This window comes from Miniopterus natalensis, chromosome 17, assembly GCF_054644295.1.
Source record: "Miniopterus natalensis isolate mMinNat1 chromosome 17, mMinNat1.hap1, whole genome shotgun sequence".
In the NCBI taxonomy this organism is placed as follows: domain Eukaryota; kingdom Metazoa; phylum Chordata; class Mammalia; order Chiroptera; family Miniopteridae; genus Miniopterus; species Miniopterus natalensis.
The window spans coordinates 8,411,072-8,437,731 of record NC_142097.1 but is presented as its reverse complement, the minus strand read 5'-3'; the positions used below and the strand labels follow the sequence as shown (position 1 = coordinate 8,437,731).

General features: G+C 46.0%; 1 protein-coding gene across 1 annotated transcript in view; it reads left to right on the top strand.

Annotated features, from left to right (window-relative positions):
- Window positions 1-26,660, top strand: part of GLP2R (glucagon like peptide 2 receptor) — a 59,815-nt gene that overhangs the window by 21,246 nt on the left and 11,909 nt on the right. Inside the window, exons 5-10 of the mRNA XM_016222409.2 lie at window positions 3,111-3,217; window positions 5,291-5,444; window positions 7,322-7,481; window positions 8,633-8,693; window positions 10,158-10,227; window positions 21,861-21,949. Coding sequence (XP_016077895.2) covers window positions 3,111-3,217; window positions 5,291-5,444; window positions 7,322-7,481; window positions 8,633-8,693; window positions 10,158-10,227; window positions 21,861-21,949 — 641 coding nt within the window. The remainder of the gene's footprint in view (window positions 1-3,110; window positions 3,218-5,290; window positions 5,445-7,321; window positions 7,482-8,632; window positions 8,694-10,157; window positions 10,228-21,860; window positions 21,950-26,660) is intronic.

The following is a 26,660-nucleotide window of genomic DNA, read 5'->3' as shown; positions in this document are numbered from 1 at the left end:
TCTGACCATTAGTACATGAACTTGTATTTTTTATTTTTTGCTGGTTTTCTGGTTCTTGGAGCCCACTTTGTCTGCTGAAAGGCAGGCCAGATGTGCTGGGGAATTAATGTCTCCCCCTGTCCTGGAGTAGCTTCCAGAAGGGTCACTAACACTAACACTCTGCCAACACTCTGATTTTAGCCCAGTGAAACTGATTTTGGAGTTCTGACCTCCAGAGCTGTAAGACAATAAATCATGCTTTTTTAAGCTACCAAATTTGTGGTAATTTGTTACAGCAGCCACAGGAAATTAATATAAAATTGCAGCTGACATCATATTAATTGGTGAAAAAGTAAATGCTTTCCTCTAAGATCTTTAACAAGGTAATACGTTCACTTTTTCCACTTCTATTTAACTGAAGGTCCTAAACAGAGCAATAATGCAAGAAAAAGAAGTAAAAAACGCAGAGTTTAGAGAAGAATAAACAAAAATGTTATTCACAGAGAACATGGTCATCTATAGAAAATCCCAAAGAACTTACACAAAGTACTACTGATATCAATAAGTGAGCTTAGCAAGGCTGCAAAATACAGATAAATATGTAAAAAGCAGTGGTATTTTTATATACTAACAATGAGCAATTAAAAATTAAAATTAAGAAAGCAATATCATTTATTGCAGCATTAAAAATATGAAACACGTATGAATGAATTTGACGAAAGATGAATAGGACCTATATACTGAAAACTTCAAAGCTTTGTGGAAAGAAAATCTAACTAAATGGAGGGGTATACTATGTTCATGGACTCTAAGTTGATCCATAGTTTCAATGTAATCTTAATCAAAATCCCAGCAGAATTTTTGTAGAAATTGACAGTTGGATTCTAAAATGTATATGGAAATGCAAAAGACCTAGAACAGCTAAAACAAATTTAAGAAATAATAAAGGTGGAAGACTAACACTAAGTGATTTCAAGACTTAGTATAAAACTGTAGTAATCAAGCCAGTGCAGTATTGGCATAAAGGTAAATATCAGAATAATGAGATAGAATATAGAGTCCAGAAACAGACCCACACATATGAAAGCAACTGATTTTTTTAAAAAGTGCCAAAGAAATTCAATGGGGAAAGAATAATCTTAGCCACAAATGGTGCCAGAACAATTAAATATAAAAGACCAACTTCTATCCTTACCTCACACCATGAATGCAAATTAACTAGAAATAGATCACAGACCTAAATGTAAGAGCCCAATCTATTAAACTAGGAGAAAACAACTGAAAATCTTAAGGCCCTTGTATTGGGTAAAGGTTTTAAAAATAGGAGAGAAAAAGAATAAAGTATAAAGCAAAAAGTTGATAAATTGAAAAAAACTTCTGCTCCTCTTCAAACACTGTTAAAAAAAAACACACACACACAAAAAGGCAAGCCACAGAATGGGAGAAAATACTTGCAAAACACAATCTGGCAAGAGATTTATATCTAGACTATATAAAGAACATTTACAATGCAGAATTAAGACAATTCAATTTAAAAGATGGCCAAATATTTGAACAGATACTTTACCAAGTAAGATATACAGATGGCAAATAAGCACATGAAATTATTCTCAGCATCATCAATCATTAGAGAAATGCAAGTTAAAACCACAAGAAGATACTACTACATACCCATTAGAATGGTTAAAATTTAAAAGACTGATTATATGAAGTGTTAATATAATCTAGAGCAGCTGGAACTCTCATACACTGCTGGTAGGAATGTAAATTGATACAACTTATTTAGAAAAGAATTTGGCAGTTTCTTAAGAAGTTAAAACATACACCATACTACTCCTCCAGTCTACATCTAGATATTTATCTGAGAGAAGTGAAAATCCATATCCATATAAAAACTTGTACAGAAATTTTCATAGCAACTTTATTGGTAAAAGCCAAACTCTGAAAACTATCCAAATGTCCATCAATAGGTGAGTAGATAAATGAATTGTGGTACATTCCCAATGGAATACTAGTCAGCAATAAAAAGGAGTGGACTATTGATACATGCTATGACATGGATAAATCTCAAAATAATTATTCTGAGGGAAATAAGCCTTACAAAAAAGAGTACATATCATAAGATTCCATTTGACATAACATTTGAGAAAATGCAAACTAATCTCTAATGATAGAAAGTAGACCAGTGTTTGGGTATAGGATGGTAGGAAGTAGTGAGAGGAGAGGTATTACAAGGGGTCACAGGAAACTTTTGGGAGGTGATGAAAATGTTCATTATCTTGAATATAGTAATGAAATCACAGATATACTCATGTCCAAATTCATCAAGGTTTATACTGCAAATGTGCAGTTTACTGTACATCAATCTTACTTTAATAAAACTGATAAAAGACTTACACAGAGAAGTTTAAGACGTAATTTAGTAGGTTGGAGACCATAGCTGTCTAGCTTGGTGGTCATGTCTGCTCTTCCTCTGTGTCCTTCTGCAAATTTACTTAGAAACTCCATCAAGATTTTTTTTCTAAATAAATTTTGTAGAAGTACCCATAATATCTTAATGGTGATATATATGGTGGACTGAATGAAAAGGTGAGATTCCATTGTAAGATTTTACTTAACAAAACAGAATTTCCAGTAAATCATCCTCTGTTCACAATCAGGTTACCCTGGGACTCAGAGAAAAATATTCCAGTGTTTAATTAGGTCTTTGTCTAAGAGGTAATCTATGAAAAGTTATTTTAAGTAGGAGGCATCAGTTAGAAACCTGGCCCCATTTTTGAAAGAGAGAGAGACTACTATACTCTAGGGGCAACACACCCAGGGGCAAAGGACCTGTCCTCATTCCCAAGGTACCCTCTTCTCCTGGCACAGTTCTATGACATTGTGAATCTTGGTGCACCAATGCTGGGATGTGGGACTAGCCATGAAGGTGAGACCCAAGGTGGGTTCCTCACTCATCAAGGCACCTTGGCCTCTTAGATGCTCCAGAGAGCAGTCTAAGCTACTTTACATGGGTGTCAACCATTTTAGGGTGCATGCCTGAACCCTTGGTGGTCCTGGGTATGGGGCTCGGGGTTGGAGACCATAGCTGTCTAGCTTGGTGGTCATGTCTGCTCTTCTTCTGTGTTCAGGTGGAGCACCATGCCTTGCTGTCGACCTTGCAGCTGTTGTACACAGTGGGCTATTCTCTCTCCATAGTCTCCCTCCTCCTGGCTCTCACTCTCCTCCTGTTTCTTCGGTGAGTGGAACTCCTGCAGGCATGTGTTCAGGCGGGTACCCTGGAATTTGCTCATTGGCTACCTCTGGAAGGCAGTAGAAGACTGGGCTGGGTGATGACATGGTTCATCAGAGCTGGAAAGGGATCTGAGCGAGGCCCTCGTCCATCCATCCCGCTGTGCAGGTGAAAGGGGAAGGGATAGCAGAGGTCCCCTGAGAGGCAGTGAGTCACCCCAGTCACGAAGCGCAGTAAGAATTGGAATCTGGGGCTCCTGACTCAGCTTTCTCCTCTTTTGGATAAGACAACCTATGTGTCAGGCCCTGCTCCAGATTCTTATCACGCCCATTACTACCACAGCCCATTCTCACCACAACTCTACCAGAGGCATTATTTTTACAGAATAGATTAAGAGACTTCCCCAAAGCAGATTATTGAGTGGTAGAGAGGGGATTTTAATGCAGGGCCCACAGGCTCCAATTAGCTATGCTTCCTCGGTGCCCAGGCACTGCTCTAAGCAGGCTGCATATACTCAGTCATTCAAACCTCTCCCTAATCAGAATTAAGTTTAATCCTAATCCTAGGGGATTAGCATTGTTATTACCACTGTTTTATAAGTGAGTTGACTGAAATACGGGGAAATAGAGGAACTTTCCCAAGATCACACAGCTAGTGAGTGATGGAGCCAGGACCACAACCAGGCTGTCCAGCACCTAAGCATTTTCACTCCCTAATACTCTGTCAGGATCCAAAGGCTCAGTGCATTTTATTAAATCACATTTTTAGAAATTACTCAAGTGAGATATTTATAGAGCCATCAGGGAGCCCTCTCAAGCTGTATCTCGGTGCAACCCTTTCAGGAACATAATGTGGCGGAATGAGAGTTCAGCATGGGTGCAGGAGACCTGGACAGGGACCATGGAGGCCTGGATGCTAGCTCCAAAGCAGCTCCCCACCTGGGCTCTTCTAACCCCAGGTCTGGCCCTCCCTGACCCTTAATCTCAGGATGGTCTATGGCTCCTGGAGCAGAGTTGTAACCATCTGCCCCAGTGCGAGAGCAATTTTTGAACAATGGGACAATTGCACAGCCAGCCTGCTCTCTGTGACTGCCTCCGCTCCCCCTCCCAACGTCTCAGAACAAAGCCAGGAGGAGACACGTGCCCAGCCCTGCAGGAAGGAACTTTAGCAGAACCTGGGCCAATCAAGGGTCCGTTTTGCCTCAGGCACTGGGGTAGAGCAGGGCCCAGTCCCTGCCCTTGAGTAGCCCCCAGTGTAGTTAGGGAGAAGGGTGCATAGATGGTAAAACACAAGGACTGCTTCAAATCTAAATGGTAAAACACAAGGACTGCTTCAAATCTCTCTTCGAGATGAAAAAGAATAGCTCTAAAGCAAGGCAGGGCGGGGTGTGTGCCGCACAGGCCCAGGCAGGGCCCAGAGTGGAGTGATGGGCGAGACTGAGGACTCGTGTTTACATCGGCCAGGACAAGGACAAGGCCCAGACCGCGGGGGGCTCCGGGTGGGTGAGGCAGGGGCTGGAGAGCTGGCATGTGCTGGGCATTTATTACGTGCCCAGGTGCTGTGTGAGCTCTTCTCGCCCACTCACTGCCCGAGTCCTCCCGCAGCCCTCTGAGGTAAGCTCTCTTGTTCTTACAGGCAGTAGAGCCTCGAAGAGCCATATTTTGGCCTTAGAGTTTCTGGGTTCAAATCTCAGCTCTACCACTTGCTGCTCCGTGACTTTGGCCAGGTGACCTAACCTCTCTGCCTCGCCCTCCCCAGCTGTAAAATCAGGGCGACAGCACGGCCTGCTCCCCCAGTGCTTGTAAGGAGCCAGGATGCCCATAAGTCCCTCCCCGACTGTAAGGGCCTGGGACGGGGCGGCATGCTGACCGTGCTCCCTAGGGGTTAGCTATTGTTATCCCCATCTTACAGGTGAGGAAAGCGAGTCGCAGGGAATAGGTCTCATAGGCCAGCCCGCCAACTCGGGAGCCTGCGCTCTGAACCTCCCCCCCTTAGCGACAGACCGGCCGGTGCCCGCACAGGCCTGTCGGGCTGAGCCAGGTTTGCTGAGGGAAGGCACTCGGTTCTCTCCCTGCACAGAAAACTGCACTGCACACGCAACTACATCCACATGAACCTGTTCGCGTCTTTCGTCCTGAGAGGCCTGGCCGTGCTGGTGAAGGACGTCATCTTGTACAACTCCTACTCCAGGCGGCCCGACAACGAGAAGGAGTGGGTGTCCTACGTGTCCCAGGTGTGTCCTCCCGCTGGTGGGTCGGTGTGGGTCGGAGGGCACGGGTGGACTGCAGAGGGGAGGAGGCAGACACAGGGGTGTCCAAGGCTTTGTGGTTAGATGTGTATCACCTGACTTAAAAAAACCACAACCATGGAGAGAGTGGGGTGGGGTAAAGAAAATCAGCAGCAGAAAAGCTCACTGGGGGGTTTCTGAATGGCCCCTGGGTAGGAAATGTCTTCATCTGTAAATAAAAGAAAGAATTAAACCAGATCAACCTTTTTTATTATTACTGTTTTTAAAAAATATATCTTTATTGATTTCAGAGGGAGAGAGGAAGGGAGAGAGAGAAACATCAATGATGAGAGAGTCATTGATTGGCTGCCTCCTGCACGCCCCCGACTGGGGATGGAGCCTGGGGATGGAGCCTGTGACCAGGAATCGAACCGCGATCTCCTGGATCCTAGGCCGATGCTCAACTGCTGAGCCACACTCAGCCGGGCGCATTACTATTTCTTTAAAGCAGCAAAGCTTTCCGCATTGAAATCTGTATCTGTTGACATGGTTTTTCCTTTATCCCGTCAATAACAAATGCAGTAACTTGCTAAACTAACTTTGCGTCCCTGGAATAAGCCCAGCTAGGTTCTGACACATCCTTCTTCCTCTTACATCGCTGGGTCCCGTTAGTTAACACTCTGGTTTAGCATTGCTCATCTACGCTCGTGAATAATTTCCTTTTCTAGTAAGTGTTTGGATCAAGTTTATGCTGACCTCTTAAAACAAATCAGACTTGTTCTCTCTTTCTCTCTTCTCTGGGAGAGTTTATTTAACAGGGGTATTATTTCTTCCTTAAATGCCTGATAGATTACAACAGTGAAGCCGTTTGGGCCCGTAGTTTTCTTCATTGGAAGGCATGCAGTTATGAACTCTTAGATTTAGATTTTCTGTTTCTTCTGGTGGCACAAGGTAACTTGTGTTTTTCTAGGAGTTTGTATACTTCATCTCTTCTTTCAAGTTTATTGGCATAGCATTGTTCATAGTCTCTTAAGATCTTGTGAAGTTCTGTTGCGTCTGTAATGGCGTTCCTCTTTTCATTCCTGATTTTTATTATTTGTATCTTTGCTCTCTTTCCCCCCTTAATCATCCTTGCCAGGGGTTTCTCAGTTTTATTGGATTTTTTTTTTTAAATACTTTTGTCATTGTTGATTTTCATTTTTATGTTCTCTATTTCATTAATTTCTGCTTTCATCTTTATTGTTTTTCCATGTACTTTCTTTGGGTTCAATGTGCTGTTCTTTTTCTGACATAATACTTAAAGTAATTGATTTTTCAGCTTTTTTCTTATAATTAATGCACTTAAAGCTATATGCTTCATTCTAAGTGTGGTATTAGCTGCATAGCACAGATTTCGATATGCAGCATTTTCCATCCACTCAGTTCAGAAGTAAGTTCTGATTTGTGTTACCATTCTCCTTTGATTCCTGAGTTATTTAGAAATTCATTTCCAATCATATGCAGATTTTTTGGTTGTTAATCTCTAGCTTAATGGAACTGAGATCAGAGAACATACCCTTTAGTGTTCCCTTTAGGGAAGTTGCTGATGAGGTTTCTCTCTGTTTTATTTATTTATTTATTTATTTATTTATTTATTTATTTATTTACTTATTTTTGTCTAAAAATGTCTAAAGCGTCAAGGAAGAGGCTGGGCTTTGAAACCTACATGAAGCACTCCTTCACATTTTGATTCTGTGGCCACCTCTCTGAGGTGGTTGGCAAGGGTTCCGGAGAGAAGGGAGTGAAGGGGGAGGGGTTCTGCGCAGGGAGGCCCTTCTCCACCCTCCTGGGGTCCAGGTCCTGGGAGACCCTAGACTCACCTTCAGGGGCTCTGTTCTCTACAGATATCTGCCTCCTGCCGCTCGGCCCAGGTTCTCCTGCACTACTTCGTGGGCACCAATTACTCCTGGCTTCTGGTGGAAGGCCTTTACCTCCACACGCTCCTGGAGCCCACCATGCTTTCTGAAAGGCGGCTGTGGCCCACATACCTGCTGGTGGGTTGGGGTGAGTGACCTAAACCCCCAGCCTCTTTTTCTGGGGACTCCTCAGAAATGGGAGCCCAATTCCCAACTGGAGGGGGGTTATGAGACAGATAATTCCTCAATGACAAGAGTCTCTGATGAAAGGTATGTGTGTGTGTGTGTGTGTGTGTGTGTGTGTCTGCATGTGTGTGAGCAAGCAATACACACACACACATGCACAAGTGCCATAGACTCAATACACACACACACACACGCACAAGTGCCATAGACTCAATGCACACACACACACACACACACACACATGCACAAGTGCCATAGACCCAATGCACACATTCAAAAATTGAGGTGTTTTTTTTTTTTTGTAGAATCAGATGACATTTCTCCTACCCTGTCCCCAACTGTATTTGTGTGCTCAGGATGTCATGACAAAAACCCATAAGCTGCTTATACAATAGACATTTACTTCTCACAGTTCTGGAGGCTGGGAAATCAGGATGCCACCATGATGAGTTCTGGCGAGGGCCCTCTTTTTGTCTTGCAGACAGCTGTCTTCTTGCTGTGTCTGCACATGGTAGAGACGGTGGGGGTGGGGGAGAGAGAAAGACAGAGAGAGAGAGAGAAAGCAAGTAGCTAAGCAGCTCTTTGGTCTCTTCTTACAAGGGCATTCATCCCATTATGATGACACCCCAACCCCCAACCTCCAACCCCTTCCAGATTCAATTACCTCCAAAGGTCTCATCTCCAAATATCATCATGTTGGGGGTTAGGCTTCAACATATTAATTTTGGGGAGCACAAACCACAACACCAACTAAGCCTTCAAGATGAGGTCTGGAACCCCTACTGTCTCAAGCTTTTGGGGAATTTGAGGCTGCAGGATTCAGAGGAAATAACCTTGGCCTGCAATTCAGAAGATTTTGGTAATGCCTCTGAATTTACTCAGAGCTGCTTTGTGACATGTGCATGTCTGTTCTCCTCTCCGCTTCCTGGGTGGCCTGACAGTGAACAGTGGACGGCTCTGTGCTGCGCTGGCTCTACAGTCCCCACAGCCCACATTGCTGCAATGTTCGGCTCTTACAAGATTTAACCAGCGGAGACTGGCCCATCAGGCCGGCACGGGGCCAGGCAGGTTTGGCCAACCGGCTCCTAACTACATTCCCTGTTCTCTCCCCAGCCTTCCCGCTGCTGTTTGTCGTGCCCTGGGGTATCGCCCGTGCACAGCTGGAGGACACAGGGTAGGTAATTCACCTGTTTTCTCATTTCTGTGAGCTAGTAATTCCCAAATACTCCCAAACGCAGGTTATATATCATTTTCCTAAAGAGACTACCCACCCCCTTCCATTTTGGCCATCTAATATGTACCTAATGGGGGGCTGAGTGGGGGGAGTGGAGGGATTGAGCAAAAAAAATGTAAATGGAAAAAGTCATGGACGTAGACAACAGTGTGGTGATGGCTGGGGAAGGGAGAGAGGTGGAGAATGGTATAGCGGGGTGAATGGTGATGGACAGAGGCCTGGCTCGGGGTGGTCAGCACACGGTGCACTGTACAGGTGGTGTGTTGTAGAATTGGGCCCCTGAGGCTTGTATGATTTCGTTCACCAGTGTCACCCTAATAAATTCAACAAAAAGGAAACGAATAAAAATAAATATAGATTATATCTAGGAGTGTAGATAAAAATAATCAAAGATTTTCCTTATAGTAATTAGGTTATTAATTTATTAAGTTACACCTGCAAATTAGCACAAAATTAGCACCAGCTAGCACAAAAATTTGCTACATGCCTTCTCAGTGACCCTGGGCATGTAAGGATATAGGTACAAGAATGGTTATTGCATCATAGTTCAAAGTGGAGGGGAAAAGGCAAAATAAAATGGATGAAAGTGATCCAAAAGTTCAAAATTCCAGTTATAAACAAGGAAGTCCTGGGGATGTCATGGACAGCATGTTGACTAGTTAACGTTACTGAACTATATATTTGAAAGTTGCTAAGAGAGCGAGTCTTAAAAGTTTTCATTACAAGAAAAAAAATTATAACTATGTGAGGTGATGGATGTTAACTAGACTTGCTGAGGCGATCATTTCACTATATATTTATATACTAAATCATCATGTTGTGCACCTGAAACTAATATAATGTTAATATGTCAATTATATCTCAATTTAAAAACAACAACAACAAAAAAAAAACCCTAAACAAACAAACAAAAAAACCCTGAACATCCATCAATACGGGAATGAATGAATAATCTGTGGCCTACCTACACTGTGGAATGTTATGAAGCTACTGAGAAAACACGTCAGTTCTGTATCTTCTGGCTTCTAGGGACTGAATCTCAATGACACACTGTTAAACCTTTTGCTGAATAATGCATATCATGTGATCCCATGTTTTGCTCCAAATAATCACCACCCAAAAGTCTGCTATATAATTAAGAATTTATATTTCTATGAACGCAGAAACAAGTAGAGGAGCATATACACCAAGCTTTAGTGCTGGGCAGCATTTTAATGGTTAGAAAAGGCCACACTAGCCTAGGAGGACGCAACGGAGTCCTCTCTTCTCCCCTGCCCCCCCTCAGAATGACGGGCTGAAGGTCAGTCTTGAGTGTGAGTGTCTTTTTCCTGGAGGGCATGAGGTCTTTGCATTTAAGCTCATCTTGATTTAAAGTCTTCTTCTGTGGTCTGCTCTTTGCTGTAGGTGCTGGGGAATCAACAGGAATAAGAAAATCTGGTGGATCATCCGAGGACCCATGCTGCTTTGTGTAGCAGTAAGGACCCACCCGCCCACCCTTTCCCCTCTGAGCTCAGCAGCTGTGGAGGACTCTGCCCCCTCCCTCACCACCAAATTCTCTGGCTCAGAATGAGCCCGGGCCAGACCCCTTGAGAAGGAGACGCTGAGCTGTGAGTAGGATCTGCTGCAGGGAAGGGAACAAGCTAGAGACTTCTCCTTGTTCTGGCTCAGGACCTAAAGTCAGGGTCATGCTACAAGCCTCCTCTTTGGGTCTTCAAACTATGTATAGACGTGCTCGGTGACTGCGTATTGAAAGGTTGTGTTGGGGATACAGGCGTCTTCAGCCACGGGCCAACCCAGGGATAGCAAAGCTATTGGGTTTTAACACCATTAGTAGGAGGGAGGGGAGGCCCAGGAAGCTCCTTTTAGAGGGGGAAACATGCAATCAACATGTGATGGGAGTTAGAGTCAGGAGATGCTGCTGCTCTGAGACCCTGAGCAGGAAGAGACCTTATTCCACGTGGCCCAGAATTTTGGGGCTGGGGAAGGAATGCTTGACCCAGAGTCCTAAAGCTTTTTCAGATGATAGTATGTGAGAATGAAATCTGCCCAAGAAGCCTGGGCAAAGGACAGGAGGTGTGCAGACAGTTGGAAGGATCCGCAAGATCCTGGAGGGAGGCCGAGAGTCTTCCTACCTAGGCATAGGGCTGTCACCTCCGGGTGCCCACCAGCCAGGCACTGCCCTCGCATTCTCCTCAGTCTCCTCTCCAAGGGGTCGCTGGGCACTCTGTTTTTTACCATTTTATGTAAATAACGTGGTGTTTGTGGTTTCAGGAAAGAAAAGTCTTGTTTTTATAGAAGCATGTCGATATTTGTCAATGATAGGAGGCAACTTTCTGCCCAATGGTGGTTATAACCGAGGGGATAAAGAAGTTCATAGAAATGGGGGGAAAAGCAAGAGTGTGGAGATGATCTAGTTGCTTCTGAGGCCTGGGTCACACCCATCCTGAGCGGTGGCCTGCATGCTGCTGGTTACCTCCCCCCAGTCACCCCACAGACAGCTGAGAGCAAACGCTCACTGTGACGTCTGCCCACACGCGTCCCAGGGCATCATGGGCCTGCCTCACCCCACCCTGTCACCACTTCTCCACGGTCCCTTCCTCCCCAGCCACACTGCGCAGCTGTGGTCCCAGCACTCAGCTCCTGACTAGGAACCTTCGCTACTGCCCAGCAACATTTACTGAGCGCCTCTTAGATCCCAGCCCATTCTAAGTGCTTTGAGTGTGTGAACCCATTTACTCTTCCAACAGACCTCTGAGGTAGGGGCTACTGTTTTGTTCCTTTTATTGGTGATGATGCTGAGAAAAGGAAAAGTCACTTGTCTAAAGTCACAAAGCCAGTAAGTGGGGGCCCAGGATCTCAGCCCAAAGGGTCTGACTGGATGACACACTTTTAACCACAGCACCAGGCTGCTGCCCCCAGTAGTTGCTGCCTCCAGCCACCTGCCTGGAGCACTGCCTGCTGCGGGCTCTTTCATGCGTCAGTACCTTGCTTTGGATTCTCCTTGGGTCTGAACTGCCTCTCTCTGCCCCCTCACCCACCAGGCTGCTGTACCCGGGCACCCACCTCACAAAGTAGAAAAGGCCACACTCACAGTCGTGCCCTTCCTGGATTCTGTACAGACCTCTGCCACAGCTCAGCAATGTTTTATTGCAAGCATTTGTCTAAAACCCGTCTGCTGACACTGTGTGCCCATGTTCTAGTCATCCTGGCAGCCAGCCCAAGCACATGGCAGGCTCTCTATAAACTCGCTGGGTGAACTCTGACCCTCACTCCTGGGCATTGGCGGATTCTTGCTAACCAGACAACACACAGCAGGATGGAGGTCAGCGCCCTTCCTAGGATGGAGTTCGGGCTCCCTCCAGCTGGATCCCTGCTGTTCACCTGCAGTCTTCTCGAGGCTTCATCAATGGCTCTCACTCTTGGTTGCTCTTGGAATCACCTGGGTGTCTTTAAAAATCTTTGGCTTGGGTCTTGGCCCCAGAGATCTGTGTTTCATTGGTCTCAGGTGTGGCCTGGGAACTCTGATGCTCAGCCAGGGCTGGAAAGCATTTTGCTCCGCTCTTGCTGCTCAAAGTACGGTCACCTGAGCTGTTTTTATAATCCAGGTTCTCGGGCCCCACCCAGACCTGCTGAATCAGAACATGCATTGTGGCAAGACTCCCGGGCTTCAGGTGCCTGCTGAAGTCTGCGAAGCCCACACGCCGGCGAGCCTCAGAGCTGGGTGTGCGTGAGAAACGTCACTGCGGCTCAGCCCCCGGAGGATGTGTCAGAAATCCTGGAGCAGGGCTGGGGCAGCTGCAGTTTTAAAAGCTCCCAGGGGATTAAAAGGACAGCTGGGGCTGGAGCCACTGCCCTGGGCCTCGCTGCTTGGCCGCCTGGCTGACCGACCTGTGTGCTAGTTTCCACGGGGGCTCCCTGTCCCGGAGCCACACTCTCAGCCACCAGGACCAGAGAGTGTGCTTGATCTCCCCATCTGGGATAAAGTGACCTTCACGTGCTCCTGCTTCTACAGCCCCACATAAGGCCACAGTCACCTTCGCGAGCATCCTCCCGGCCACTCCATCTCCTCTGCTTCCCCCACCCAGTGAATGAGGCCACCATCCACCTACCGGCCACTTGGGCAGGAACCTTGGGTGCCCCCCAGCTTCTACCCTCTCCTTCCTTGCAGCGTCCCCTCAGGGGAGTCTTGTCCATTCTTCTGCGACCTCCCCAAGCCGCCCCCTCTTCTTCGTCCCATTCTGCAGCTTTGGGGCCTCACTTGGGCCAAAGCCCCCTATTTGGCCTCCCTCCCCGTCCTGCCCCAGCAGGCCATCCTCTGTGTTGCAACCAGAGGAGTCTTTCTTGAGCAACACTTGACTCTGTCTCTTTTCTATGTGTGGCTTCAGCGGCTCATTACTGCCCCCGGGCTTGTTCCCAGCTCCTTGGAGTGGTAAGCACCGTCCTTCTGGCCGGGCCACCCCACCCAGGGCGCCCACGCTGCCTTCCCGTGGAGAAACTCACGGTTCCCTCAGCCCATCCGGGCGTTTCACTCCCTCCTGCTTTGCACGGGCCATCCCTCTGCCTGGAAAGCCCATCCCAGGGCCCCATGTCTGCCTGGGGAGCTCTCTTCCTTGGAGACTGAGCCTTTTTATTAATCTCTCTATCCCCCAAATTAAGGAAAGTCAGCAGGCCTGTGCGGAAGGGGCCATTTTACAATCACCCTCAGGTCTGTAAAGGTCTTACAGAGGACGTTGCTGCACTACTGTGGTCTGTGTCTACAGGGACTTGGACAGGAGGAAACAGGCTTGAAGAGAAATGGGGAAAATTTCCCTTAGTCACAAAGAAGAATATTTGACTATGAACTGGTAAGACATTGACTTGACATGGACCACAGAAAAGGGCTTTGGGTTGTCCGCCTCTATTAATCTCCAAGAGGAGGATCTGTCCTGAAGAACAGGGAGCTGAGCCTGATGCCTTCCCAACCCCTCCAGCTCTGGGATTCCAGGATTCTGTACACCAGCCTCAAGGAGAGTGGAATTTATGTGTCCTACCAGACACGAAAGGTAAAACAGAGGCTGTAGGGTGAGGTGGAAGGAGCCCATCTGAGAGTCAGGCCAGGTATTTTTTAAACCTCCCAAATCATTCTAATGTGCAGCCACTGTCTAGCTTAGGGTTCCTCAACCTCAGCGTTATTGGTATTTGGGGCAGGATCGTCTTTGCTGTGGGGGCTGTTCTGTGCACTGTAGGATGTTGAACAGCATCCCTTGCCTCCACCCACTAGGCACCATGAGTGACAGTTAAACATCCCCACCCCAGTTGTGACAGTTAAAAATGGTCCAGACATGGTAAATGTCTTCAGGGTTGAGAATCACCCTCAGTTAAGAACCACTGGTCTAGTCAAACTCTAATTTTAGAGATTAGGAAACAGAAGCCCAGAGAGGTCAACTCAGTTAAAGGGCACACTTCAAGATCAAGATGACAGCATTTGGCATTTCAGAGCACTTCACCATCTTTCATCTTGGCCAAATTTGAGGCTGGTACCTATTTTTTGGAGCATGGAACATGGAGCAGAGTAGTGGGACCAAGGAATGTCTCCCATCCAGACTCAGACTCCCTGATGAGCATCCCCAGTTATCATGGCTGGGCTTCTCCTACCAGCTCCCACACTGGGTCTGAATTTGTTGACCAACGTCGGGGTGAATGTGAACATACATCATGCCGGATTCCCACATGTAGCAGCTGACTTCATCTGATGCTCTCTTGATTCTCTGCTTGAGAAATAATCACAATGGGACAACCTGAAGAATCCAGATACTCTTTGGATCTTTCACCAGAAACAGAAATTAGATAACTCTCAGCTCCTTCAGCATACAAGACTTCACCACTCAAACTGACCTGGTATCCTTGAGTGTAGAACCACAATGAACGTGGTATATTCTTATATCCTAGTAGAAAATTCATAAGGCCTTGATTAGTCCCACTCACCAATGACAGCCTCACAAATGACTAAACTGTGCAAGACTGTTCTATCCATGTCCCGATTCCTGGAGTCAACAGTTCAATGAATTGAACCATGTATTGACTTTTTGAAGTCGTAAAGGCAAATGCCTTCATTCACTCTTATTGAATGTTCTCTGACAGCCTCAGGACTTGGCAAAGTTGAGAAATTAGTAAAACCAGTCTTCACTAGTCTTGTCCCTCTCCAGGTCCACTTTCTTCACCAGGAACACAGGGGTTTTCCGTTACTCGGGTTTTCCAAGACATCTTCTCACTCCATACTCTCCTCCTCTGAAGAGTTACAATGGGAATTTCCCCACACTTTGGATTTTCCCACCTCATCAAAACTTCCCTTTGTTAAATCCCATCTTCTGTTTTCCATGGTGAAAGTAAGTCAGATCATACATATTTACTAAAATCTTCATTTTTGTAAAAATGAATGAATGAATGAACGAGGGATAGAGAAAGGGCTCCTTCCCTTCTCTCCCAGTTGCTCCCTATCTTCTATGTGATGTGTGCACTCCAGCAGGGCTCTTGAGGATGGCATGTTTTGACCCAAAGGAATATCTCTAAAGGTAGGCATTTTAACCCACACAGCAGGTCAGAGGAGGAGGGGCTTGGAGGTAGGAGGAGGGGTTCAGGGGTAGATGAGACCTACCTCTGATCCCCAGCCATGCTGGCAATTATCTCTGCCAACCTGTAGGCCCAGATCTGAGCACAGAAGCTTGGGGGCCAAGGATGTGTCACCAAGAATGTTACATCTGATAATGCATTCTGTATTGTCTAGGACCTAAAAGGGAGCCTTGTATGTTTGTGGTCCTAAGTGCCCTCCTTCTGGTCACAGAATCTAAGAAGAGTTGGCTGGCTTCTGAACAAATTTTTTCATTCAGCTCCTTTCCTGTTTATGCACAAATGACAAATAGCATTTTCCAAATGTGCTTGCTGACTCTGGTCTCTGGGGCGCCTAGATGAACAGGGCTCCATGGTGAAGCAGGCTGGTGTTCCATCCCATGGCATTGAAGGAGTGCTTCCTCCGAATGGCCCACTGGCCGATGCCCACTTTCCACTATCTGCTCTCTGGAAGACATGCAGAATAGCAAATGGACCTGCCGCTCATCAGAACCCTTCATTTCTTAGGAGACTGTCAGATTGAAATTAATTTGCAGAAATATGTGCCTTTCCCCTGTGAGGCTGACTTTGTAAGAAAAACACCCAAGTTCAACAAATCCCTAAGGCAAGGACACAACGTTTTCCCTTTATGATGAAAAAAAGATACCCCATTAAAAGAGAGAAGCCACCTGGTCACACTTAGTTTGTATTTAAGTGTTCTGTTATCAAATATTCTTTCACTGGGAATCTCCATCATTCCTGTTGGCTTGTGGATTGGATAGCCTTTTGCCTAAAACCTTAGTCTTTTAGCTTTAAGCTTTGATTCTCCTGAGGCCAGTAAAGCAAATCAAAATAGGTATATGTAGATTCTGCAACTGCATTTCCATATGTAGTTAAAGGGTTTTGTTTCTAAAAAGTACATTAGTACTATGTTGGCTCAATGTCTGTAGAGACCTTACTCCATTAATTGTCACTCAATTGCAGTGTCTACTAGCTCTTTCCCCGTAGCATAGAGGCATTCTTACGTCTTTTCTTTTTAAAAATTTTACTTTTCGATTACAGTTTACATTCAATATTATTTTGTATTGGTTTCAGGTATGCAGCATAGTGGTTAGACAGTCACATACTTTACAAAGTGGTCCCCTGATATTTCAAGTACCCACCTGGCACCGTACATAGTTATTACAGTATTATTGACTATATTTTCTATGCTGTACTTTACATCCCCATGACTATTTTGTAACTACCAATTTGTACTTCTTAATCCCCTCACCTCTTTCACCCAGTCCCCAAATCCCCCTCCCTCTGGCAATCACCAGTCTGCTCTCTGTATCTATGAGTCTGTTTCTATTTTGTTTGTTTTGTTCTTTAGATTCCACATATAAGTGAAATCATATGGTATTTGTCTTTGCCTGACTTATTTCACTTAGCATAATGCTCTCTAGGTCCATCCATGCTGTCGCAAATGGTAAGATTTCATTCTTTTTTATGGCTGAGTAATATTCCATTGTATATATGTACCACCACATTTTTATTGTCTATTATGGGCACTGGGGTTGCTTTCATATCTTGGCTATTGTAAATAATGCTGCAATGAACACAGGGATGCATATATTCTTCAAATTAGTGTTTTGGGTTTCTTTGGATATATATGCCCACAAGTAGAATCACTGGGTCATAAGGCACTTCCATTTTTAATTTTTTGAGGAAACTCCATACTGTTTTCCACAGTGGCTCCACCAATCTGCGCACTCCCACAGTGCACAAGGATTCCCTTTTCTATACACCCTCGCCAGCACTTATTGTTTGTTGATTTATCGATGGCAGCCATTCTGACAGGTGTGAGGTGATAGCTCATTGTGGTTTCTATTTGCATCTCTCTGATGATTAGTGATGTTGAGCATCTTTTCATATGTCTTCTGGCCATCTGTATGAAGTCTTTGTAGAAGTGTCTATTCAGGTTCTCTGCTCACTTTTTAAATGAATTGTTTGTTTGCTCTTTGGTGTTGAGTTGTCTTGAGCTTTTATAAATGTTGGATATTAACCCCTTATTGGATGTATCATTGGTAAGTATCTTCTTCCATTTAATAGGTTGTCTTTTTGTTTTGTTTGCTGTGCATAAACTTTTTAGTTTTTAGTCCCATTTGTTCATTTTTTTCTTTTGTTTTCTTCACCCAAGGAAATACATCAGAGAAAACATTGCTGAGGGAAATGTCTTACATTTAAGTTCTTAATACGTTTTGAGTTTATTCTTGTATATGATGTAAGAAGGTAGTCTAGTTTTATTTTTTTTGCATGTATCTGTTTAATTTTTCCAACTCCATTTATCGAATAGACTGTCTTTACCCCATTGTATGTTCTTGCCTCCTTTATCAAATATTAATTGACCACATAAGCATGGGCTTATTTCTGGGTTTTCTATTCTGTTCCATTGAGCTCTATGTCTGTTTTTATGTCAATACCATGCTGATTTGATTACTATGGCCTTGTAGTATAGTTTGATATTAGGTAATGTGATACCAACAACTTTGTTCTTTTTTCCAAAGATTGAATGGCTATTCAAGGTCTTTTGTGGTTCCATATATATTTTTGGATAATTTGTTCTAGTTCTGTGAAATACGACATTTGTGTTTGGATAGGAATTGCATTGAATCTATAGATTGCTTTGGTAGTATGGGCATTTTTTGCTGCTGTTGTGAATCCTCACCCAAGGATATTTTTTCCACTGATTTTTAGAGAGAGTGGAAGGGGAGGGAGAGAGAGAGGGGGAGAGAGAGAGAGAGAGAGAGAGACATCATGTGAGAGAGGCACCTCAATTGGTTGCCTCCCTGACTGGAGCCAGGGATTGAGCCTGCAACCAAGGTACATGCCCTTGACCAGAATCAAACCTGAGACCCTTCAGACCCTCAGGCTGGAGCTCTAACCACTGAGGAAAAACAGCTAGGTCCAGTGTGGACATTTTAACAATGCTAATTTTTCCTATCCATGAGCACAGTATATGCTTCCATTCATTTGTATCTCCTTTAATTTCTTTCTTGATATGAACCCTCCTGTTGTAGTTGAGTCTTGACTGCTGTATGGTCTCTGCATGGAGTTGACCCTCAGGCTGGCTGACTGTGAGGATTGATCCCCAGCCATAGTGTACCAGCTGCTGTGCAGGGAGGTGATCCCACGAAATGGATTTTCCCCAGCAGGGTCTGCTGTTTGCGAAGACCTCCTTTTGGGTGTGCTGCTTGTAGAGCCAATTAGGTCATGTTCTGATGTGGTCTAAAGCTAGCCACTAGATGTGTTGGTTCTGAGACCTCTTGGGAGGGACTCCAGTGCAGGTCCATGTCAGATGTTGCCTGTGACTGACCCTAGGCCATCTGTTATGAGCTACAGGGTGATCCACAGTTGGCCCTCACTCCGAAGCTAACACTCAGTCTTTCCTTACATGTCTCTGGCACTCCCTGAGTCTGCTCAGAATTTCTTGAGGGTTTTTCAAGAAAGCCTGCATTGCAGACCCAGGCTCACTGCTGCCAGCAGATCCCACAGCCATGTGCGAGCTTGGCAGGGCCGTGGCATCAAGGAGTGGGCAGGGTAGAGCTAGTGTTGCTCCCCAGGCCAAAGCTGCATGCTTGCCCCAGGAAAGACGGCATGTGTGAGTGACGTGGGAGAGGGACTCAGCACAAGGAATTGGCAGCTGTCCCTCTAGCCCTCTCTCCAAAGCCACACAACTCAATCTACTCCTCTCCCTTCTGAGTCACTGTCCGTCTGCCGGTGCCCAGGGCGAGTGCCCAGGGAGAGTGCCGGGAGTGAGACTTTGTGCCCTGGCCCTTTAAGAGGGCGCTTGGATTTCCAGTAGTCTTTGTCTCACCCGGGCAGACAGGATCCCTGCCAATTCTCACAGCCAGATGTTATGTGGTCCCCTCTTCCTGCACTGCTCCTCTGAGCTGGGGAGACTGCCATGGGGTCTTGGCGCCTCCCTCCTCAGTGGGGGGCTCTGCAGCCAGATATCCGTCTGGATTCTCAACTGCTGCACGTGATTGCAGGGCCAGGCCTTTCCGACTCTCTGCCCGCCTAACAGTTTTGACGTGGCTTCTTCTGCGTATCTTTAGTTCTAAGACTGTTCAGCTAGACCAGATGGTTATCCAGGTCGATTGTTCTGTAATTTAGATGTAATTTTGATGAGTGTAAAGTCCACCTACCCTACCATCTTGGATCCTTTCCCTTAAATCTTTTCAATTTTAAGAACAACTACAATCAGAATCCTTTAGCAGCCCTGCAACTAGAAGCGGGGAGACACTGTCTCCATTCTGCACCCCTGTCACCTGCTGCTCTATCAGCCTGCCCCCCTGCAGCCACGCCTCTGCCACGTGGGCCGCCTGGGCTGCCTCCCCTTCTCATGTTTCATTCACAAGACAAAGCCCTGCAGGTGGCTCATGCTCCCACCTTTGAACCGCAGCTTCTCTTAGTAAACTCCTTGTTGCTAAATGCTGTCTTATTTTACTGAAATTTCATGTCGAGTTTAAACCTTCTTAAAACGCTCCCTGTTGTGAGCTACCAGGATTCCATTTCCTCGTGGTTCACTCCAACCGCCCCAGCTACTCTTTCCCGGCCTTCTTTGCTGTCTCCACTGTCTCAGCCTCTCTCTTTGTGACAGGGTGGTTCTCTTAGCCTCCTTTCCTCCCGGCCTACACAGTGTGTCCCTAGATAATCTCACCCACTCCAATGGGCCCTTGCTCTGGCTGGAACCCCCCTGCTCAGGTCCAGAAATCACTGCCTCACTGCCTTGGGACATCTCATGGACAAAATTACTGGACGTTTCCCCCTTCTCCCTCCAATGTGCCTCCTCCACGTGCTCACTCTCTTGCTGAATGGCACTACCATACATTTGAGATCTACTGAGAAACTTTGGGGTCATCTTTGACCCCCTTATCCAACAAGTAACTAAGCTCACTTGACCGAAATTTGTTAATGATTTTGAACCCATCTCCTCCTCGCCATCACTGATGCACCAGGGCTATTGCCTTACTCGCTTCTCTGTCATCTTCCCCCAGGAACTCTGAGACTGCCTCTCAGGTGGTCTCCTGTCCTCCCACTTGCCTTCGTCCAGCCCATTGTCCACATTGATACCAAAACGATCTTCCTAAAATTCAGAATGGAAATCTGATCAGTTCACACTTGCCTGCTGAAAATTCACCAGTGGCTCTCCGTTGCCTTCAAAAGAAAACCCAAAGTCCTCAGTGTGACCGTGAAAGGCTCTGGAGGAAGTGGTCCTCCCTCTGTCCCCAGTATCACTTCTCACAAACCTTGTTCTCATTCTCTGAGCCCTGCCCACACCCAACCCCTTGCTCTTCTGCCTCCCCAGGAGACCCATGGTTTCTCACGAGGCTGCCGTCAACATGTTGGCCAGGGCTGCAGCCACATGAAGGCTTGACTGGGGCTAAAGGATCAACTTCTGAGGTGGCTCATACACACGGCTGGCAAGTGGTGCTGGTTGATGAGTGATGCTGGCTGTTGGTGGGAAAACTCAACTCCTCCATGTGGGTCTCTCAGCAGGCTCCTTGAGCTTCCTCACAACATGGCGGCAGGCTTTCCCCAGAATGAACAAAGAGTGAGGGGAGAGAGAGAGAGAGAATAGATAGATAAATAGCCAGAAATACAGACAGATAAACATCAGATGGAAGCCATCCTTTTGAGGACCTAGCCGTAGAAGTCACATCGCATCACGTTCACCATATTTTTTTCTTTAGATGCAAATAACTAAGTCTAGCTCACACCCCAAGGGAAGGGGTACATTAGGCTCAGCCTTTTGATGGGAGAGGTGTCAAAGAATTTATAAACATATTTTAAAATTTCTACCAAAGCTGATAATGAAGAGCTGAATTTTTTTAGTTCATACAGTTATAGAAAGTAGCCTAAATAGTGGAGAATATATGCTTTCCGGTGAATTCTGTGGCAGCAGCAGGAAGTTCTTTACAGAAGGGAGGCTGTGTGGCTTTTTTCTTTTTTTTTTTTTTAAGTGAAAGGAAGTTTGTAATCAGATAAATCTAGATTTAATTACTGACTCAGTCACTTACTAGCTGTGCAACCTTGGGAACTGTGCTTGTCTCCTCTGTGCCTCTGTTTTCTCATTGTGTCATGTCATAAAATAGCATGGCTCCTCAGAGGGTTGTTGTCAGGATTAAATAAAATAATGTATGGAAAGTTAGCCAATGCCTGGCATGGTAAGTACTTAATAAATATTATTAGTTAATAATGATCATGTAAGCATCCATCCACCTTTCTTAGATGGCTGTAGTGGTGGGCATCCCTGAGGCAGAAAAATACACTAAATGCCTTTTTGGGATCCATTCCCGGCTTTCGGTTGAGATGGCCTTAGGGAGAGTGGAGGTTACTGCAAGTTCTTACTACCTAACTGCTGACCGCCAAATTGCCCCTCGTTTGCATGGACAAGGATCTGATGGCCAGGCCCAGAGTGACTCAATGTTCATAGCCATATGGAGCCCATCACTTACCGGTGTCTGCTTTTTCTTCAAGGTCAATTTCTTCATCTTCCTGAAAATTCTCAAGCTTCTCATTTCTAAGCTCAAAGCCCATCAAACGTGCTTCAGAGATTATAAATACAGGTGAGTGGCCTGAGGTCAGTATCCAATAGTCTGAGATTGTCTTGACCCCTTCTGGCTGTTCTGGCCAGTGCTGCAGCAGGGAACAAGTTGCATTGGTATGTTTATCTCTTAAAACAAGGGTGGAAGGGAGGGTTGCTCTGAAAAAGGAGTCGTGGGATCATGTAAGGCTTTTGCCAATGGTGAGGACTTTCTGGCCTCATGAAAATGAAGTGGTGCGTTGTCGAGGGCACACACATTTCCCCAGGAGGAATCTATTGAAATGCTCCTAAGAATGGTTTACAGGGAAAGGAAAGGGTCACATGAAGGGAAGTTAGATAGTCGCTTACCTTTGGGAGGGATTTGAGGTCACAGAATAAAAGGCATATTCATAACTCAGAAGAGCATATTTGGGTATTTTTAAAACCTTGGGATATAAGACCACAAACTTTTGGGAGTCCAAGGAAATGCAGCCTTCACACAGTCACTTTTCCTTTGTGGCTTGCCTTTGCTACGTCCCATCTTCTGCTTTCCACAGTGACAGCAGGCCCAGTTCACAGCAAGTCAGATCATAGGTACTGAGATCTGCATTGTTGTAAAAACAAATGAATGAATGAATGAACAAATGAATGAATGGCATATAAAGACCCCTCCTTCCTTTTCCAGTTACTCTTTGCTGTCTACGCGACATGTCCCCTTCAGCAGGGCTCTTGGGAAAGGAATGTTTTAACCCAAAAAAGTAGCTCTCAGGGTAGGGATTTTAGTCCATGTGGCAGGACAGAGGCGGAGGTGTGAGTGAGGATGGCTGCACCTGTTTCTCTCTCTCTCTAAGGCCAAAACGGGGCCTGTCTCAGGTGTGCAGGAAGGTAGTTTTTCCATTTATTGGGCAAACATGTAATGAATGTTTGTGCCTGAAATTGTGCTTGGAACAAAAGGTAAATGCAATGTGGGCCCTGTCACAAGGAGCACAGGTTCTAACCTGCCAAGGACTGGGACGTTGGTTAGGAACCAGCGTCAGGAGGGCTGGTGCTGGCCATGACCCCAGACTCACCCACTGACCTTGGGCAAGTCACTTGGCCTTCCTGGGCCTGTTTTCTGTAGAGTGGGAATCCACACCTCCTCCTAGGGAGGGTAAAGGTCATAGACACAGGGGTCCCAGTCTAATCGGATGTGGTGAGTGGTATTTGCCCAGGATTCAGACCCCAAGTCCTAACTACCTAAAACCCTTCCTCCAGGTCAGAAGGATAGTCACACATGGCTCAGGACTAGAGAAGTATATATTGTAGTTGGCTCAAGTATTTTGCAAACCACCCATGGGCCACTTGGGCTGGCCTGGACCACACAGAGCCTCGCTGTCCTTGGCGCCTCTGATCAAGCCTCCAAGTGGCTGACAGTTTCTCTGGTTCCTTTCCCAAGGCTCAGCCTCTCTTACCGCTCGCTGAGGGGGGAGGTCCAAGGCCAAGAGCAGAGCTACTCTCGTCTACCCCGTTCGGGGGAGCAATTCTCTCACTAACCAGGCTCAGGGGAAACCCAGGCACCCTGGAAACCCAACAGGAGAAAGCATTCCCAGGAGACAGAAACAGGAAGCAAGCAAATGCCAAAGCACTGCCTTCCACAAAGCCTGAGAGCCTAAACCTGTTATTTTGTGCCACCAACGCCCACCATGTAGCACGTGGTCTTCCCATGCTCCAGACCCACAGCAGTCCTTACGGTGGCTCTCCATCCTGGCTGCTCCTAAGCACCTCCTGACAGTCGGCCAAAAGCAAAATCTGGTGAGCCCCCCACGGAGTATCCTGACTCAGTGAGTGAGGGCTGGAGTCCCATCGTTGGGCTTCTTACAGCTGAGTTATCAGGAGATTCTGGGACATAGCCAGATGGGGGGACCGCTGGATCAGATGCTCTAGGGGAACTAGGCATGGCATTTTCTGGTTGGGCCATGGCAAATGTGTTTCTAAGCAGCTTTGATTGATATCTCTTTTCTGAGGTCTCCTTCAGAGTTATCCAAGATACTGGTTTCCTAACTTTTCTGTTCATGCATCTACATTAGTAAAGAAATTTTGAGCATGACCCTCATCATCTATACACATGGTCTTCTGAACTGTTATATACATTATAACATACACCCAAATACAAAAAATTATAAAGGATGGGTAAAAATTAATATACACAGAGCTTCTACTTTTTTTGATCATATTTTCTTCCAATACCAAATGGATCGCCTTGCACAGCACTGGCTTGTGACACCCCATTGGGAGCCAAGGATCTAGGGAAGTGTGAATAAAGATACTGGGGAGACCCTCATGGTTGAACAGTGATTTAAAATGGCTATTTTGGGGAGAGAAAGGGTAAAGGTGTCTGATGTACACAGTGTGTCTGAGAACTTCTTTTTCCTTTCCCCACTCTTATATAAGGGACGGGCTTGAAAAGGGGAACTTGGGTGCATGCCTACCTGGAGGCCTTCCAGGATGAGACCCCTCCTCTTGGCAAGTTTGCCACCACCTGGGGACTGTACAGGGAACCTATGAGTGTTGCCAAGAGGCTGAGACTTTGGTGGGCTGACTGATGCCAACTGAACTCACAAGAGACTAATATATAAACCAGTCTGTACAACTATTCATTCTTAGAGACTGTGGAAAGTGGGGGTGGTTAGGGGCTCCTTCTAGTGCCTTCTAGAAGATCCAGAAACACAGAGCGGTTACTAGAATATTATTGGTGATCATGGCATCCAAGCAGAGTGACTGGTGATGAGGATCCTTGACGGCGGCCTGAGAAACCAGCACTGTCCACCTACCTGGTGGCTGAGTCCACCTACCCGGTGAGAGGGAATTTCACTCCCCAGTCTCCCCAGGTAGAGCTGGATAAGTTCTGGGCACTTCCTGCTTTTTGGTGACATTTCCTGCCATTCTGGTTGACCATCTGCTTTCTGTTTACTGACTCTTTCAATTGCACAGTACAGTGAAGTTGATTAGCTTATGCGTATTAATTAGCAAAATGTCAGGGCCCTATCTCTTGGGACATACTAGGCCACCTTAGTTTACTCCCTGGGCTGCTGGATCCTACAGCAGCGATGAGCACACTTGCCCGCTTTTCTCTCGAAGCCGTGCTGACTCCCTCACCTCCAAGTTCTGGGAGGGCTGCTTCCTGTCACCACCACAGTCACCAGCACGGCCTGCGCCCACTGTCCTCTTCCACATCCCTTCCACGTTTGTTTTCCGTTGGAGCCCTCTGCTAGGGTAAGGAGAAGCGGGGTGACAAACTCCGGCAGGAACAGCCCTACCTCCAACTTTCCCAGATGTTGACAACTTTCAGAATGTAGCTCTCGAGATTTGGTCCCCCCGCAGGAGTCTATTTTAGGAAAGTTTGAATTAAACACATTTAAACCTTGCCAAAGGAACATTTGCTAGGACCCGGAGAACCTTCTGTAGTCCCAGCCCCCACTTCTAGGCTTCTACTACTCAAGTGGAGGAAGCTCTAACCAGCCCATCTGTCTGGCCTGGAGAGGGAGAGCCAGAGCCGAGCCACACCTGAGGGGGAGCACTGGCCCCGGGATGCGGACAGACACCCGCAGCCCCTTGGCGCGGTCGGAGAGCTCTGTTCTTTGTGGTTCCAGCACGGAGGTGGCTCACTTCCCCCAGATAAACGGCCTTCACTGTCCACGTGATGCATGGGGCAGAGCTCTTAATGAATTTATTAAGGAGAATCATTTCTTAAGATGCTCAACCCCAGGGCCCTTTCTGAAAGGACTTTCTGGTGGGCAAACAAAGATGAAAAGTGTCACAAATGGAAGTAAGTTGATAAGAGTCATTGGGGTTGTAAGCGACTTGAGGGCAGGGATGGCTTCTTTAAAAATGGGGGCAGCTAAATTAGAGTGATCATTCATCATGTTTCAGACACCACTTATTCTTAGTGTTTACCATCTGTTAATCCTTATTAGTAGTAATGTTTTATTTTAATTTTAATATTTATATATTATTATTTGTATAATTCTCATTTTTTCCAATGAAAAGATTAAATAATTTGCCCAAGGCCACATTGCTAGCAGTTGGCAGCGCCGGATTTGAACCCAGTTCCCAGATACCCCCAGCCCCTCCTCTCCCACTGTACTTGCTCATGTGCCACAGCAGATGTAAATATTTATTGAATAGCTAAATGACTACAGTAAAGTACGCCATTTGTTTTTATTTTTATTTTATAGATTTTTTTATTGATTTTTGGAGAGAGAGGAAGAGAGAGGGAGAGAGAAAATCAATGTGAGATCAATACAACAACCAGCTGCCTCTTGCACACCCCCTATCAGGGATTGAGCCTGAAATCCAGGCAAGTGCCCAGATGGGGAATCGAACCAGTAACCTTTCAGTGCACCAGGAGATGCCCAACCAACTGAGCCACACCGGCCAGGGCACACTAAGTCACTTAAATAAATGATTAAAGATGAAAAATAAGCATAAACCCAGCTCGTGAGAGTAGGCTGCTATAGATATTTATTGATTTTATCTGAACAGAGGTACCAAGAGCACTTTGTCTAAGGAGAAGTTAGAGCAAGGTGAGGACTGGGAACCCTTTCTGACACCCAGCCCAAGATATGATAGTTATAATATGGCCCAAAACTTTATACAAAGGTGGTCGGTCATTCTTTAAAAATCATCCCATACAAAACATGGGATCTTGGATTGGATCCTGGTACATGAAAAGAACAGCAGTGGAAAAACTGCTGAAATTCAAATTAAGTCTGGAC